The 19,102-nt window shown below is 29.7% G+C and overlaps 1 protein-coding gene across 1 annotated transcript in view; it reads left to right on the forward strand.

The window, feature by feature from the left end:
* Positions 1 to 1,964: 1,964 nt before the first annotated feature.
* The window catches only part of LOC145683293 (trypsin-1-like), a 171,493-nt gene continuing 154,355 nt past the window's right edge, over positions 1,965 to 19,102 (forward strand). The window contains exon 1 of the mRNA XM_081754652.1: positions 1,965 to 2,098. Within this exon, the coding sequence (XP_081610778.1) occupies positions 2,053 to 2,098 (46 nt within the window). The 5' untranslated portion in view covers positions 1,965 to 2,052. The remainder of the gene's footprint in view (positions 2,099 to 19,102) is intronic.

Below are 19,102 nucleotides of genomic sequence, written 5' to 3' on the forward strand. Positions count from 1 at the left end.
TACTGGTTTATAAATGATATTTAAAAAGTATCTCAAAACTAAAACAATCAGCCTCAAACACAACGAAGAAGTAAACTATCTCAAGAAATTCAATGAATTAAGTAGAGAAATAGAGAAAATATTTCCCTGGCGGTAAAGCTTTCTTATATGAAATGGAAATTAACACTCATAAAGAAACAAACGAATTTTGTAATAATAAAGGAAACTAAGACTATTAATCTTTGTAAGGAGAACTGGATTTTGGTGGACGTGCGCATTATCATAATAACAAAATAGCCAATGTATTTGCACAGCACGTGTTTTCATTATTTTGGCCTGACGCGAACACCACTAATATCACTATATTCAATCCTCTAACTGATGAGCACGGAAAGATAAAGCCGTTTATTGTACAAGGAATCAGTCTCTCTAAATTCGATATGTCAATGAAACATTAAAACTTAGAGCATCTGTTGGACTAGATGGTGTAAATGCATATATTGTAAAGAGTTCTTTGATGTATTTATATATCCGCTATGGATCGTACTTCTTTTTACAAACATGCGTTTTATCAAATAAATTTAAGTCGTCTATAGGCTGTCCAATCCTAAGACCAACAGTAAAAATGAAATAAATAACCATAAGTGTCATATCAATATTATCTAGTTATTCTAAGTTATTTGAAAAAATCCTCCGCAGTCGAATAACAGACCATATACAACAAATAATCTCATCATACTGACAATACTTTCTTCCACAATAAATAACAGCAAGAACACTTTCAATTATTAGATATTTTATAGCAAATTCGCTACATATTTGATATCAGGATGATGTAATGTATATATTAAAATGTCAATCACAATGAATTATTACAAAATATAGCGACTATAATTTGTCTTCTCCCTTGATCAAGCTGTTATATTAGAAGAGTAAACATAAATAGTATATATTCAACAATCGTAAATATAATGCTATATACGTAATTAAAATATACAATAAACTCACTATATATCGCATAATCTGAAATTACTCAGGTCTTTAACATAACTTCTTTATTGTTTCTTTTACTCATTAACGATATCCATGATCATATATCACTAAGCGATCACCTTAACATATATGATAGGTATGGTATGGACCATACTTTGCTGCTGAACTGTATGACATATTAACATTATGGATCATTTGTTATCTTATATAGGAACAGCATGAAAGAGGTTTGTCGTTTCAACAATTAGAAATAAAATTTTCTAGGTTTTTTACTATATATGTATATCATTGTTAGATATTTATATTCGAAAGGCTACTTAATATTTATAAGAATTCACAATATTTAATTTCACTTTTGTTTCTCTTTCTCACAGAATATTTTTATTATAGTTATCACTTGCAATAATTTATGATATGCTATACTATATCTCAAAATAATTATTTCAAATTAAATGAAATGCTTCTAATTCTTTTCATACAATTACAAACCTATGTACAACTGTTTTACAAAATAAATCGATATTATTCTGCATCCTATATTTTTGTAGATGTAAAGAACATGACATATTCCAAAATTCAATCGAGTCTTACTACCAGTAAAGCTGAAAAATGCTTAGCACAATCAGAATACGACATAGGATTGCACTGAAATAAAACAAATATGATTATACTTTCAGCTTTCTACGATTCAATTTAATATCACATCCCGCATATTAACAAGAAATGATAAGAGGCAACGATTAAACAATTCTATTCATTTTTGCGAAAAGGTGCTAAGTATTACACTTTAGATTAAAAGGAACGTGTGCGTGTAAGTACATCATAAGCCTTGTTTCTAAAAAGATTTCAATTGTTCAGCAAACTCTCTTCTTAAAGTCATTGTGATTTATGAAAATATGTGACAGTGTACCATCATGTGTGTTCGATAAACTTCTTTCCGACTAATAAATATTTAATGTTATGTATTACACAATTGAGAATTAAGTACGGAAAGAATTCCTGTTAGCAGCATATTTATAAGTGTTAAATCACATTTATAAGTGTTAAATCATATTTATAAGCTACTTTTTAGATAACGTGATGTCTTCTCTGGTCTTTACAGTAATTTTCTTGCTGCAAACTTTTGGTAAGTTTAAACCTATTGATTACTTTTACAATTCTACATCGAAATCGAATATTCCGAGCAGCAAAGAATATATTACAATAAATTACTGTAGCTATCTATGAGAACTTTGAAATAGAATCGCAGATTTAGTACTTACTGCGTATATATTTTTCCTCCTTCTGTACTGTTTATATGCATTGGTATATAGAACTACATATGTAAAAGATATAAACAATTGGGTAGTAGAAGGTATTAATTTAATATGTGCAGCCGATAAGTTCATAAGAAAATTACCCAAAAATTAGGATATTTATGAGTCTTGATACCAATACTAGACATATAGTTATTTTCAATGTTAATAACGCCAATATTATCAGTAACTCTTAAGATGAAATAAAACGTTTTGAATTTCCTTTTTTCCTGGGTGGGATTGGACCGTCCTCTTACAATACCTTTCAGCTACCACGCAATACAAGACATACACATATAATTAACATGAGATAAAAGAACATATCCCTTGCTGTATAACGACAATGTGGATTTCACGCATCAGTAATCTTAAATGTATTATATGAGTATAGAGAAATTTAAATTAAAACAAACGGAACAGAAAGTACTACTCAAAATACTATAGACAAAATTTGTTTACCCAACGGTCAAAAGCTAAAATTGTTAATTGCAAGGCCGTTCAATATGTAGACTATTGTAACGGATTTATCTTATTACAAAAGTATGAGGGTTACCATCTTACGTGATTACGTTATCCGAATAGCTGATAATAAAACAGAATTAGTAATTTAACTTTACTATGTATGTGGAGATTTGCACCACAACGCTAAATATACTGTTTGTGAATTGGAGAGTATTCGGCTACTCTTATGAAACAGAATCAAATTTGAGACCTCTAAAGGTACCATGACATTGCACAATGGAATTCTAAATCAGTAAACTAGCTGTAGTTAACACTACACTACTTCTTGTTTTGAATGTATTATTTCACATTATTCGCTCAAATATATGTGATATATGTTAGTTTAAAATGTCAGAGCAAGAACAGATACGACAGCGTCTAATAGAAACTGAAAGTGACAACGAAAGTGTTTTGAGTATAGAAGACTAAGATGAAATAGAGGAAGATGTTGTCGAGTAGTGACTCAGAAGAAAGTGGTAGTGACGATTTGGAAGAACTGGAAGATGAAGAAAGGAACGGTGTTATCCTGGAAGGCAAGTTTCACGGAGAATTTTACATTGGAAAGGACAGAATTATCAGATGGTATATTGATCTAGTGCACCCAAGAAATACGAGAACACAGTGTAATAACATCATACCTACACTGCATAGTTATTGAGATAGAACAACACTAAATTCGGAGTTGATATATTGGACAAATTGTGTCGCCAGTGTTATACAGCCAGGAATTCGCAAATATGGCCACTCACTCTCTTCTTCCACGTGTTAAACGTTGCTAGAGTAAACGCTCTCATTGTTTTCAAAGCAACTAACAATGATGCTATGATCAACCGTAGAGACTTCCTGCAATCTGTGGCTATGGAACTTATCAACTCTTTTTGTGGAAGATGAAGAAACAAGAGTACCCGAAAAAGATGTTTCAGGTGCAGTAAGTAGATCTGCTCTGACCACAAGCAAACTCTTTGCACTGACTCTTATGACTGAAACACCCAAAATTTTGCATACTTTTGACCTTATTTTCAAGTGAAAAAGTTAAACTTCCAAACAATTTAACAACTTTTTTTTTATTTTTATAACCGATTTTAACACTTTAAATGCAAATTTCCTCTTTTATTTCAATTTTTTTAATCAAATAGCAATAAAATAAACGAACAATTACAAATATGTAGTAAATTGCATACCCATTATAAAGTTTTGGCTTCTAATTCTTTTTCTGCATTAAAAAACAAAATGTTTGCAGTGAAATGTGTTCTTTATTGCTTGTGAAAACCCAAAAAAATAATGTAAAAAATACCATTTGAATAACAACTGAGATATATATATATTTATCAAATGGACTACAATCGTAATCCGCGCGAGCACTCATGTTTCAACAATTTCATGCGAGTACTGTAGTGTTAAGTAAGTGATTCACCTTTACGGAATAGTTTTCTTTTAGATGATGCCATAAAAGTTCGACTTAATTTGCTGGGTTTTAATGTTACTCTATTGGATCTCATTCGTTGGAGTTAGGAATATTTATTGGACGATTCCCTGGACGTGTACAACTTTCAATACTGAAAGACGTAGTGTGATATATTCGATTTGATCATGGTCAATAGGTGTATTTGAATTGAAAGCTCAAACACTATTTTTAGAAATACTACATAAGAACATATTTATTTTAGAGTTGATTTAAGATCTACTAGAGAGCTGAGTATTAGTACCAACATTAAAAATCTTGATTCCATTCTGATCAAACAATTCAATCATGATTGCCACATCAGATGGAAATCAAGAAGCGATAGTTCGGTTTCAAACTTGAAGCAACGAACATATTGAGTTGAGAGGAAAAACTGAATCAATCGGTTTCTTGAAGAATGCTTAATGACATGTAAAAAACAAAACAAAACAAAAAATAGATGTAACTGAACGTGTAAATAAATTTTGTGCAGTAAATGCGTTTAACCTAGATTTTAAAGATGCATTTACAATGAAAACACTGATATTAAATACTTACAATGTGTACCGAAAAGGTTAAAATATGATCGTAGAAGCAGCATAGATGAGAATGAAAACGTTTAAGAAAAGCCTCTCGCGAGAATCTCTTAGTGAGAACTCACTATTCTTTTAACCGTTTACCATAGAAGATATCAGTGTAATGTTCCATAGCTTCCTATTATTTTCTTCTTACTTTCCTCTGTGGCGGCATATCTTTTTTAAATGAATGTCGGATAAACTTTCTAACTTAATATCAACAAAAAATAGATTGTGAGTGTACTGGAGTTATTACATCGTTAAGAATAAAACGTTTTTGAGAGGTTATAGTCTAAAATTACAATAAATCGATTAACTTAAGTAAATACTTGAGTTAAATAGTGTTTAATATTTATTGTTACTATCACTATTCATTATTTTACTGTTTTTATTATAATTCTTCTCTCTCCAAAAGGTCAATGAAATTTAATCAGCATCTTACAAGGACATCTCGTACGGTAGATAATTACTTCTTCACAACATATTAGAAGATGTCGGCTTCCCTCTTTAAATTCTACCGGTTTTTGCAAAATACCGAAGAGTTAACCATTATTTCGGTTTCGATATCCTGTGACGCATGTTTTCCCAAATTCAGGTTAATTCTTTAACATGTTATACCTGAAAGACTGACAGAGTAAAGTTGCAGGTTATATATAATTCTTTTTCATCGTTTTTTAAGTTCTGCACTGGAAAGTTATGAAGCCGAACATTATAGGTATATTTTTCTTCCATTCGACTAAGATATGCTCTTCTGTTAGAAAATTACTGAAATATCAGAGAACATGCATTATTGAAGGACCCAGCTCTATGACGCCTATGCACCTGGCTGCTGTAACAAATTTATTGGATGATAGTCTTGTTATTAACTGGTTTGTTCGAACCATGAAATTCCCCACATTTATATGCACATCGTTCATTTGAACAGTATTCATTGTTAAGTGTTTCATTTCGTTTTCTGTGTATGTGTTTTAAGTGAAATTTGAGGCTTTTCCCACTTAGAGGAACAACATTTTCATGTAGCGTTTTAATTTTGAGTTTAAATTAAGATTAGTACAACTTGTAGTTACTAACGTACTCCGCGCAAACGCGACCTATGGCATATTTTAAAGCATACACAGTATCGCAAAAAGAGTAGGAGCTGAGGAAGTGAATTAATGTCATTTATCTTTCATTATATTTATTTGAATACGAAAGTTGTTTTTATTCTGTTTACGGTAGATCTCCTAAAGTCTAATGTGCTACGTACATTAATTTAAGCATTGATGGATATATAGTATATATTTAAGTAAAAGGTTCAAGTTATACTGACATTTAGATATAGTGTCATAATGAAATTTTCAAAGGGACTTAAGAAACCAAACAAAAACTGAAGCTAAGTTAAATACAAAATCCTCTTAAAAATGACATGAGGCCTCTATTGGTGTTTTTCGCATTTTGGATAAAGGACGGATGAGAGAAAAAAGTATTCTTTCAACTGCGACGAGATCATTAACTCTTAGCCACACGTGTCAATTAACCTAACATTAGCTAGTGCGTATGAAATATCGTAACTCACATGTTTGTTTCCCTGTAGGCTACCAAAACACGCACACAATAATGTTCAACCTATTAATGCAGCCACAGTTTGTAAAATATAAACTATTAAAATTTATATTAAACTTAGAATTGCCAACTAAACCAAATCTATCTACTTTTATATATTAGGAGGATTTTTCTTATGTAAAAAAATTATAATATTATTTTGATGCACGTTAGTATTAGAATACACATAACGCTCTTTAATTATTATTAATAAACGAAAAACCTTCAACTATATTTATTTTCAGGTATCTTAGAATTAATGAGTTTTGTACGGATCAAAAATAACCGACAAAATAAAAAGGACAAACATGACGATATTAGTCACATATCTCCGTCCTATACTTAATTGTCATTATGATACGAATTCTCAGCCACTTCACTTAAAAAAGAAATCAACAATTGCAATCAAATGCGTATGACACAAATTCGACTGCATTAACCCATAACTTCCCAGTGTGTCCATATGGACACGCAAACAGGGATAACTTTTTATGCCTGGGAGATGCTGTGTGTGGAATTTTGTGACACGGCTCACAGTGAACAAATTACAACAACAACAACAAAAATGTCGTTATTTTCAGATTTACTACGATCATATGGAACAAACGTAACTGAAAATCACGAAACAATTAATTCGGGCAGTCATGGGTTAACGTAATGCGCATATGTATGTTCTGCATATAAATTGTTATAATATCTTTTTTAAAATATCTAAAGAGGAATACCAATCATAATTCTGAAACCCAAGTGAATCACTTAGTCAGTAAATCTGGTTAAAAATCATGCAATGTAACACCCCATATTTTCTAACTTGCTCAAAATTCATCCCACCTTAAAATTCTCAGAAACTTACCCACCTTGAAATTGTAAGGAAGGTACCAAAATTCCGTGAAACTAAATGGAAAGTATAAGCGATCAGAACTTTATGAAGTTATAAGCTTAAATAACTTATCACCTAAAAATTACATATCTAAAAATAAACTACAAACAATCACATTTCAACTCTAACCCATAATGTTCCCGAACTAAAGTATTTACACCATCCTTTAGTATATAGCTTTTATCTTAGCTAGGATTTAACGCTAACTTATTAACAGCTATAGTGTATACGTCATTCTTAGAACTAGGGAAAATGTTCCGTAATATGTTTTTTTATTACTTAATACGGTTTTCTTATAATCATCAAACTTTAACACATTCGCTACCACGTTTCGTAGTTTCTTTCGCTCTTTTCTTTTCTTAACTTTCTACTCTAGGGCATTCATTTTAGATCATAATCCAATAAGTTTAGACATTTTTCTCCATTGATTTCATCTCTCATTTTTCATAATACATTTTTGTTTATTAGTGGTATCCCATATCTATTATCCTTTTCATACTCGCTTGTATCAAACAGACCAACAATTTCTTTTACACATTGTAGATATCATATGTTTTTATCTCATGTATAAAACTATCAGTGTCAATATAACAAATCTATATCGATTCCAAATTTAGGTTTGATAGTCCTGTATTGGAAATCGTACATTAATAGTTTTGATAATTCTAATACGTTCATTAGCATATACATCTGTTTATTGAATTTTAATTTTTCTTTTTTATGTATCACACACAAATCTTCAGTAAATATTGTTCTGTATTCAAAGTTCGGTTTTGCTATTAATTTTAACACCTTCTTCGGATCACATTCTAAGATAACATATTGTATTTTTCTAATGTATGCCATTATCTTCCGTAACCGGCATAACCGTGGGACGTAAAACTCAAAGCTTTCATTTCATATTTTTTCCATTGTCTTACGGAATACATTATTCATTAATATGTAAAAGACCTTCTCAAAAACACTCTTAGTTGTTATTCTCTTATCAGTATGCAAAACTTTATATTTCTTTAACGATTCTAATTGCTTCAACTCTAATAGTTTGTGCACTTTCTTTAATCTCATCTCAAGTGACATATACATTTATAAATGTTTATAGTGAATATCATATTTTTCTTTGTTATAATGTGTGGTTTAAAAAAGTTGATTGTTTCTATCCTGGGGAACACATGCTTTCTGGTGCTAATGGTAATCTGAGTACTTATAATGTACATACTTCGGATATTCTAAATCAACTTCTAATATATAACTTATCTCAGAATCATCTGGAATAATCATTATATCTATGTAAGGATTAACCAATTCAAAGTCTTTATAGGGCATTATTGACACATAGCCCAACCAATTAAATTATTTGCGTCTAAATATGCAAGCTATTTTGAACAGTTATTTTTGTTATAGTTTTCCAAATATTTGTTGTTTGCTTTTACATATGTTTTACTACTTTGTGAAATTCAACCTCTTATACCCTTGTCTGTCATTAATATCTTATCAAAATCCATAAACATTTCTAAATCATTTTTTGTCATCTTTTACATTGAATCTCACGAAAAGAAAAAAGACAGTGAAATCCCCAAAAGGATGAAAATCATAAGCTTTTCTATGTACACCTCGAAAGTTTTCAAACACAACTGGTAGTATTAACACAACCGTTTTGTTATAATGTTCGGAATTTTCTGTAAGGTTTTTAATTTCGAATAATTTCCAAACCTTTCTCACATGTTCATACTCTTGATCACTTATATGAGTTTTGGCAAGCTTGTTGAAGAACATTTCTTTTGGCGGTTGTCTTTGTTTCTTCTAATATTTGAATGGAGTCAGTATGATCATACGGATACAAACCTTTTTGAATCACAAAATCTATCCTTGGGAAAGTATTTTCATGTCAATCTATGTTGTTCTACTGTAACGTTATTCGCTGATTCTGCTAAATTCTTTGACATAAACCCAAATCATCTAGAAATCGTAAATGAACTCAATTTTTTTCACCAACCTTCGCTTATTTCGAGTATGTTATACATGTTCTTCGTTATTGGCAGTTTTATCTTATTCGTATCGTAACAAGGTTTTAAACAAAGGGATGAGTATTATAACCACTGAAATTGTAAATAAATACTGGAATAAAATTAGAATTCCTATAGTTTAATTTACATTAACTGTGACCTGAACCTCTAAATTTCTCAGTTAATATTTTACCTTTTATTTGTTCTTACATATTTTTTGCAACATTCTCTTAATGCATATTTCCAATCTAATTTTACAACCATGTAATCCTTATCCTTAGCGAATTGTACTTTCTTTTCTAACGTGTTTATTTCTTTCTCAACTGCTAGCGGTACTCATTTAAATTTCTCTCATGAATGTGGCAAGTATTTGAGAAGTTATAAACATCTTTTTCATCCTCAGTCAGATCATCCATTTTAAATTATTCATTATATATTTTCTTTATTTGTATTGCTTCTTCTTATAACATTCTAACAAATATTTTTGCGGTATCTAAACCAATATAACTAACAATGCTTTTGTAATCACCATTTGAATATTTGATATAATAGCCGAAACTCATTCACAGTTATATGATAATTAAGCTTTATTTACATTTCACATAACAAACATTCAAAATCCTTATATATAAAGCAAAATGGTACTCTAAATGATCTAGTATAATTTTGAAATTATATTTGGTAGTTATACAGTTTCTGAAGTTTTACTCTTAAAGCCTGATGCTCTTTACAATACAATTTATGTTTCTGTAGTTATTTCTCATCCTAAAATATTATGTTAAACATCTGTCACAGTTGTGTAATTTCTCAGTATCTTTTGTTACTTGACTTCTTATTAATCAACATAAACCTTTTACCAAAAAATGATTATTATTTTCATCCCTTACGTATGCAGCAATAAATTAGCGTGCATTCCTTGTTAGTCTTTTTTGATTTGAAATGGGTTTGTATTAAATTTTCCATCACATCTGTAAACATTGATGGAAATGTTATTTCTCTTTTCAAACTTTGTTATATCATGTAATTGTACTCGAAATTCAATACCAACACAATATCTCTTTACTAAGTCAATAACACTTTTTGTGTAAAAAATGAAATCTTTAAGTCCAACGGTTATGACGGTTAGGCTAAAGAAGGTGGTGGTGAAGAGAAATGGTGGGATGAAGCAAGAAAATCCCTAGAAAACCCACAAGCATGATGTTTATCCACCACACGAATTTTTTTATAGTTTGAGTATCTTTGATACTGAGAACATCTGTCTATAGGTTTTAAATAACTCCCAACCGAGTACAAAAACTATTATCTTTATTTTGAATATTAATTACTGATTCATTATATTTAACTGGTTTTGTAATTTCAATATAGAAAGAACTCTTTAATACCACATATTTGTTTAATTTGATCCCTAGATATTTAGTTTGATGTAATGTCCATCCTGATCGTCTACCCTAAAAATACACCATTTCTCCTCGGAGCATGGCGTATATCTTCATCTAGATCGGTTGGTTTAAATATTTTATCATTCATGGCTTTAAAATTTAATTCTTGTACTCTTTTATGTATGTTTAATACAGTTACAAACGAAAAGGTTACCTTTATGAGGATGAAATTTTAATTCTTTGATTTATCAATAGCAATTCCTCCAATAGTATTTTCAAAGGTTATTGGGTCTATATATCCACCTATGTTTTTAACTTTAATAGTTTGCAATTGTTTCTTCAATGATGTTTCTTCTAGTGCTACTATAATAGGTATGCCTTTCGGTTTCATTTCTACAACCACTTCTTTTTTAAATGGGAATTACATTTTCAATTTTATTGTTTGTTGTAGTGGTTTACCTTTTAGAAATATATTTTAGTGGCTTTTTGTTCAATTCCTGTACAAGTTGATCCTTATTTAATGTGCAATAGCGTTTTATTTGTTTCTCTGGCTTCTTGTTTAAATTGTGTTAGATTTAAATTACAATAGTTTTGAACATTACAGAATGGTAATTCTTTATGATTATTACGTCTTAAAAGGGTGTGGACTAGTTCTGCTTTTCTTGATCGGGAATGACGTTTAATCCCATTATCTTTACAAAAATTCCTCAAGTCAATTACTGCATATTAATTAGATGTTTCATTATAACCTCGATTTTTTAATTTTACTTCTTGATTTTATTTCATTTACGGCAATTTATTTTCATTTTCATTGTCATTTTAATTTTTATTAAAGCCTGTCTTCTTAGACTCTTCATTATAACCTTTTCGTTTCTTACTTGTGCCTTTTGATTTGATTTTCTTCATTTCATTTTTATTTTTAATTACTGTGTCTTTACTCAAAATCAGTTATTTATTACTTACATTTTTATTTTTTTGATTTCATGTCTCCCTAAGACAACTGTTAACACTTGAAAACTCCTCACATTTTTATATATTAACGTGTTGTATTAGGAATAGGGCTGTCATGGAAATAACCCATCAAATTATCTATAATTAATACAAAATAATTGATTTTTGATATATATTTAAGAATTAACTTCATCATGATCTTTTGGTTGTTTTTTTTTCTTTATTGATATCCCAATTTGATTCTGGTGTCTATCTTTCTATATATCGTATTTCCTGTTCTTGCATCAAAATTTTCTGTTCTTTCATTAGTATTATTTAACCTAGTAATGATTTTATAATTTCAATACCACTGTAAATAATATTAAGGTGTTCAAGCATTTACTCACAATGTTTCCAATGTCAATTAGTTATTTCAGAATAAAAATAGATTTCATTTTAGAAGCATTTTATGGTTAACTACCATAAAAAGCTAAACAACAAATCTGCTAACTGCAACAACCTTAAAGTCATCGTCACGAATTCGGAGCGATAAACTTATATAAGAAATTAATTGTTTACATTGTCGTAGACCCATTTGTTTCTTCAACCGTTTTACGATTATTTTCTCTTAGATAATAATGATATTTTAGCTTTTTGAATTCGAAAAGCCCAGTGTTTCTTATAATAGGATTGCGTGTAGAGCCCCCTACCTCTTGAAGCGTTTTTCACTTAAAAGTGGCGCAATGCTGTAGGACCCTCACCGTAAAGCAATATAGTCTGGTAGGAGCCTTCCAAATGTGGTCTGTTCTTTTCTTTCTTTTATACTTTTGAATGGTATTTTATGATATATCTTCCATAAAAGGTTTAATTTATATTTACACCACAACATTACTTTTATCTATACAACTATTGTGAGAGTTATCAAACCATAACCATTTAACATATTCCTTCTCACCTTTCTTTCTTAATACTTTCTCAACCACGTGCTCATTTTATACTTAGTTTTTAATCATTATGGCTCATGGACTCTTCTTTTATTTCTTCGTTATTTAAATCTTTAATTCTGTGTTTTGGCGTTTAACAAGGAATAACTTCGCTATAACAAATACTTTTGTTTCCCAATTCGCTGTATATCCTTTACCAAACAAACCTTTAGGTTTGTTTATTCGAACGTAATCACCAATCTTATATTTGGTTTAACATGCTTACATTCTTTCTTCTATGCTCCGTCTAATAACTTTTGCTGATTCTTTTTATTAACTTCTAGAGGCACCAGAGCAATTGTTCTATGTATTTTATTATTATCCTCATCAGCCAATGCTTTTCATATATCGATCCATTTGTAATTGCCTCAAATAGGAAATATTTTCCACATATTTTGCTTAAGAGTTCTGTTAAAGCATTTTTAGCACTAAAAGTTGAGAAATGATGCATATTGGAATGCTTCGTAAATTTCTAAAGTCTTTGTCATAAAATTCTTTACCATTGTCAGTATATAAATTGTTAGGTCTACTAATTTTTAATACTGATTCGAAGGCTTTTGCAACATTCTTATCCGTTAAGGAACGCGAATGCATATTTTGAGAACACGTCAATCATCGTTAGTAAATATTTATACCCTTTGTTTATTTTTACATTCCTTTTAATACACCACCATCCATATCCACAAGATCAGCCTAGGATAAATCATCAATACCTTTTACAACAATATTTAACCTTTCAAAGGTCTTTCTTGCTGGTTTATGCATTTCGTATATAATTTCTTCTCTTATTCCGTCTCGATATAGTCAGTCTTGTTTTTCGCATTGAGGTTTACTTGTATTACTTCTAAGCATTTACCTTTCTTATACTTTCTACCAATTTTTGTTGTTTTAAATGAAGTTAAAGTGTCAGCCTTTTCTTAAACTTGACACAATACATCAACATTATTTATGGTATAGGAAAGTAATAAGTATCACCACCTAATATTATGCTTCTAACATTTTCATCATCATCATCATCACCTGATTCATATTGATATTCTTCTTCTACACGTACAATAACAAGAAATAATTTACCATGCTTCGAATTATAATTTTCAGTTGGTATAATTGCTAACTTATCATTTCTGTTAAAACTTTAAGTAAAATTTACAATTTTAATGTCATTAAAATATGTATATATAATATGTATTAACGTAAAAACCATACTTATTATTTTCATATTATAAAGAAATTTCTAACCATTAGATAATTTGTGTATTAGAAAGACCGGGCTTTTAACATATTTTATTAATTGTCATGGTAATTCTACAGTCTCTTTCCGGTTAATTAAATTAGCATCTTTATTTAACTTTCAATATCTTTTTCAATAGTAGTAATATGTAGCTCTCATTGTTTTTTTTAATATTACCGAAGATGTCCGTTTTTATTATATAGCAAATGACAATTCCATGGAGACTCTCCTTCCATATACATTAAAACAAACAATAACTGTAATCTTTCCATAGCAGATATGTTGGTTTGAAACATAATAATACAGCTCTTTTTAATGTCTAAAGAAAAATTGCCAAGTACAGTGTTCTTTAAATATACGTTAATAAATTTTTTATACAAGTTTAATTCCATATGCATTATTTTACCATTATAGAGAAAATTGTAACCATTAGATGCATTGAATATTCTGAAAATTATATTTAAAATTTTTAGTTCACAATTGACTTAAAAAGTTTTTAGTTTCTTTCTTCATAATTAGGTCCGAACTATATCTGCTCATCATTTCGAAATCTTTTTTGTAACGAACATCAATATTGTCTTTCTTTAAGTAGTATCAAGTATCTTTAAGTAGTATCCTTAAGTAATATCTTTCTTAGTAATATCAAGTATCAATATCGTCTTTCTTTAAGTGTTCATTTCCTAATGTTTTTAATACATATTCAGACCTTTTCCTGTCATTTTCTTCTGGATTGTTAGTATCGTTTTAGGTAGAGCTGTCTTAATGTTACAGCATAGCTATCAATAGAATATTGTAAACCAGTAAATCGTGTAACAAAAGTAAATGTATAATCATCTCTCATGGTAAAAACTAATCTAACTAATCCATTCCTTAAAACATCTCTATCATCTTTCTTAATACCCACGTTTTTAAGTTCGTTTAGTGTTACAGCATCTTCTTGGTCAATACGAAAATCTGTATTAACGAGTCTTTAACTCGCAAATCCACTTGTTTGTAATAAAAGCTTTATTTGGCTCTTCTACAACAATATTTTATGGTATATGTTTAAATCAATTCCATTTTGTATTTTAACTATTTTGAGCAAAACTTGCTACTTAAATATGCACAGGCTGTGATTAAGAAAAAGAGAAAAATATATAGAACAATATGTTGATGTGTGATTTTAAACACTGTTACTGTAACTATAGACCAGTAGTTTTGGGGTAGCCATGACTACAGTTTTTTGTTAATTAAGTGACTAAGAGAATATAGATAATGAAAGTCAACATTGCATAAAATTGTTGTGTATTATTTCAGAGTAGTACAATCAATATTTCTTGTGGAATACATAGATATAAAACCACAAGTCTTTGATTATGTTGTGTGAATTCATTTTACTTAATATCAAACATGCGTAGTATTTTCGAACTGGGTACATTTACGAAAATACTTAAGTAGGTATCGTTGCATTATAGGTGGTGTTATTCAGTCAAGAGCTTGAGACTAGATAGAAGTTTAAAGTGAACAGTCTCATATATTTTGATCATCACGGACTATATTTTGTTACGAAATAAGAGAAAAATATACCGACATTCAAAAATGAATCTTCACTGCAGTAAGGCACCAGTAATGGAGCTGAATACGTTCATTCGTCAATGAATGGGACTGACCTTATAAGACAGGATAACTCTTGAATGCCAAAATGGAACAAGTAACGCAACAGTTGGATGCCAAAAATGAACAAATTACACACAATTGAATAACAACAACGAACAAGTAACGCAGCAGTTGATTACCAACGAGGAACAGTAGATGCCAAAATGGTACAATTGATACAATGATCAGACACCAGGATCGAACAAGTATCAAAACAAATTAACACCAAACTCGAACTAACCGATAATAGAATAGAGCAAATTCTCCACTTTTGCGATTGTGCAAAGTTCAGTCGAAGAGGTAGAAACACGGGTCTATAATCATCAACTTCAGATAATGAAATTGTAAGAAGTATAGAATGTCAAGGAAAAACTTGGGACAGCAAACAGTTCTCGTGATCCATTCGTCAATATAACTTATGTAGAATATAATGTTGACGGAGACAGAATATGTGAAGAAGGCGGTAACTTATCTAAATTTTATTCCGAAGAGGACATAGCTTCCAATTCTGAAAATGAAGAAAGAGGAATGCGACGAAATACTGATACGTAAAATTTAAAAATCTAAGGCATTCAGATTTTCAAAATTAGTGAAATTACCCTTTGACTAAATTCAGTGGTAGATCCAAAGTTATTCCCGTTAGTATATTTTTATAAAAATTGAACATGAATGTGAATTGATCGGTATAAATTAGTGTAGTTTTCTTAAAATTTTGCCACATGTTATATTGCCACAATTGTCGGCATGACTTTACGCTATTAGAAGCAATTTACCTACTTACTCAGATTTCAAAAATACTCTCCTAGCCAATTTTGAAAAATGACTTATTAATGGCAAATCGTGATGCACAGACCAGAAATTGTCATTATGATCCAAAAGTAGACCAAAATCTCGCCGATTGTGCAATCACTGGATACAATGAATGAAAACTGATCAATTATTATCAATCGGAATTACGCGTTATCGCGTCAATACTAGTATTATTACCTTTTGGGTTACAGCAAATCCTAATATCGTCACAGTATATTTTTAATTATTTACTTGTGATATTGCAAAATTTTGAAAGATAGGCAGAGTTGCCAAGCAATTCTAACCGAAGTCAAGCTAATAATTTTCCTACTCATATTATTAATGTTAAGGAAATTTGTAATCATAATGCAAAAGGCAATTTTGGATTTTCTCGTACTGGTAATATAACTGAACCTAATTGTAATAGCAATGGCCAAATCTAATATTAGAAGAAACAAAAACGGTAATCATGCAACTATTAGGCATAATAGAAATAATCGATCTAATTATCCACGTACTCCCAGATTCCGCAGTAATTACATAGATGACAAAAATTTCCCGAATGGGTATCAAGGACTGGTATAATTAATAATATACCGGACTGTATTCAAGATTGTGCCATTCAATGTAACTTAATCGAATCTTTTGATAATGTAACTTGAGATTAAGTTATGGCGCCTTGAAAGGACATTTAATTAATTATTGTTTTTTTAGCCATGGATATTGTTACGATTTCTTTGTAATTCGCTCTTTTTCTATGTTATAAGCAATCACATATTTACTTACAACGATAATGTGTATTTATCAAAGTTTCGCTAACTATGTCCAAATGGAAGAATTAGGTTATGTTGTATCTCTTACCTACACAAATTTATTTTAACAACAAGCATAAATAGTGTTGAGTTAAAGAATCTATTTTGAACAAGAATATACCGGAAACATTTCACATTTTGAATATTTTTTCATATTTTTAATTTTATAAAATTGGAATTAAAATTGGTTAATATAAGAATATAAGACTAATAATGATATGAAATAAGAATCATGTATTTCTTCCATGGATTATAATTTTCATATGTAAGGACCATACGAAAAGTAAGATAAGCTTGTATTTGCAATGTATGACGGTCCAAGGGTTCTATCTTTAATTGTGAAAAATTCAAGATGTCTTGTTTTTGAGCCACATCTACAACAATATTTTATTTTATATTTGTAAATCGCTTGCATTTTATATTTTAACTACTTTGGTCAAAAGGTGCTACTTAAAAGTGCACAGGCTGTGATCACGAAATGAAAAATATATATAGAAAAATATGTTGACGTTTATTATGTTTTAAACTCTGTTACTGTAATTACAGACTCGTCGTTTTGGGATTTTAATGACTATCAGTTCTTGTTAATTAAGTGACTAAGAATATATATAATGAAAATGACATTGCATAAAATATTTGCGTATTATTTCAAAGTATTACCACGATATTTCTTGTGGAATACATAGATATAAAATAAGAGTGTTTGATTATGTTGTGTGACTTCATTTTGCTTAATATCACATATCCATAATATTTTCAAACTGGGTAAAAAAGGTATAGTTACATTTCTTTGAATACAACATCTGATACACTACTTAAATTCTCCAATAAAATCTAATATATTTTCTCCTCAGTAATATTTTGAATCTAACTTTTCTCATTTTCAATATTACCAAATATATACATATTTCATGTTTGAACACCCAGAGGAATAGTTATGTAAGCTCCATCGAAATCAATCAAATCACCATTTTCATCTTATCAAATTTATCATGATATATTGGGAAAAACGGTTTCTCAGTGGATTCATATATTTGGTTCTCTAAATTATGCGCTTATTCTACCTGTTGCAATTAAAACTGTTCCATTATATGTTGTGTCATTATCTTTTAAAGTCATATGTTGTGCTAACCTACAGTGAATATTTCTGGTATCAAGGGGTCAAACTTTGGAGGCTTATCTCCAACACATTATTCTGATCTAGGCATTTTTCTCGCTAAAACCTAATGCACCATTAATACTAACAAAGATTAAACCAAATCTTTGGTTAATATTTTACTATTTTCGTTCTGTCCAATGAATTTAGCACTCTTTTCATAATCAGTATTATTTAATCGCATTTGTGATTTAATATATTCCTCAATAGCTTTTAAATTGTATTGATCAGGTGTAATTGTATTTGTAATGAATCACGTCTACCAAAATCAACTATTAAGCAAGTGTTACAAATGGATAATACAGGTTCATGTATAATATAGAAGAGTAAATATTTAAATTGCATATATCCTCATTTTATCATATAATAAATCTATAAAATGGACAACTGGTATATTAAATCAGGATTAAAAGAACATTCTACAAATAAAAAGGAAAAGCAGGAGTTATTAGACGATATATAATATGTTTAATTTTATAGCCAAGTGGTTGTGGAAAGATTACACTAATAATTGTTAACGTTTCACTTGCACGAAAATGATTGTAAAATGCAAATGTTTTTATCTATTTTAAGAGCCTAATACATCGAGAATACCAACAACTAATAAAACATTTCTGAGAGATATATATATATAAGAGGATATTGTTGATACAGTGGCTGTAGTGATACACAGATACAGATAATATACCATTAGATAAGTATGGGAAAGATTCTGTGGTGGTAATGATGATTTCATTTTAGAGGAAGAAAACAATATAAGGGAATACTTTACTCGAGGTCGTCATAAATGTTTCAAGTGTTTCTTGGACATTCCTACTCTAAAGCACCAAACAGCTAGTAAGGGATAACGTAAATTTGCTCTGTATTTGTAAGCAAAACTGTAGATTTCTATATTCTTAAAAGAATATATACATACACCAATTGTGTCTAATGTAATAC

Source organism: Thermobia domestica, chromosome 4 (assembly GCF_964235325.1).
Source record: "Thermobia domestica chromosome 4, izTheDome1.hap1.1, whole genome shotgun sequence".
Taxonomy (NCBI): domain Eukaryota; kingdom Metazoa; phylum Arthropoda; class Insecta; order Zygentoma; family Lepismatidae; genus Thermobia; species Thermobia domestica.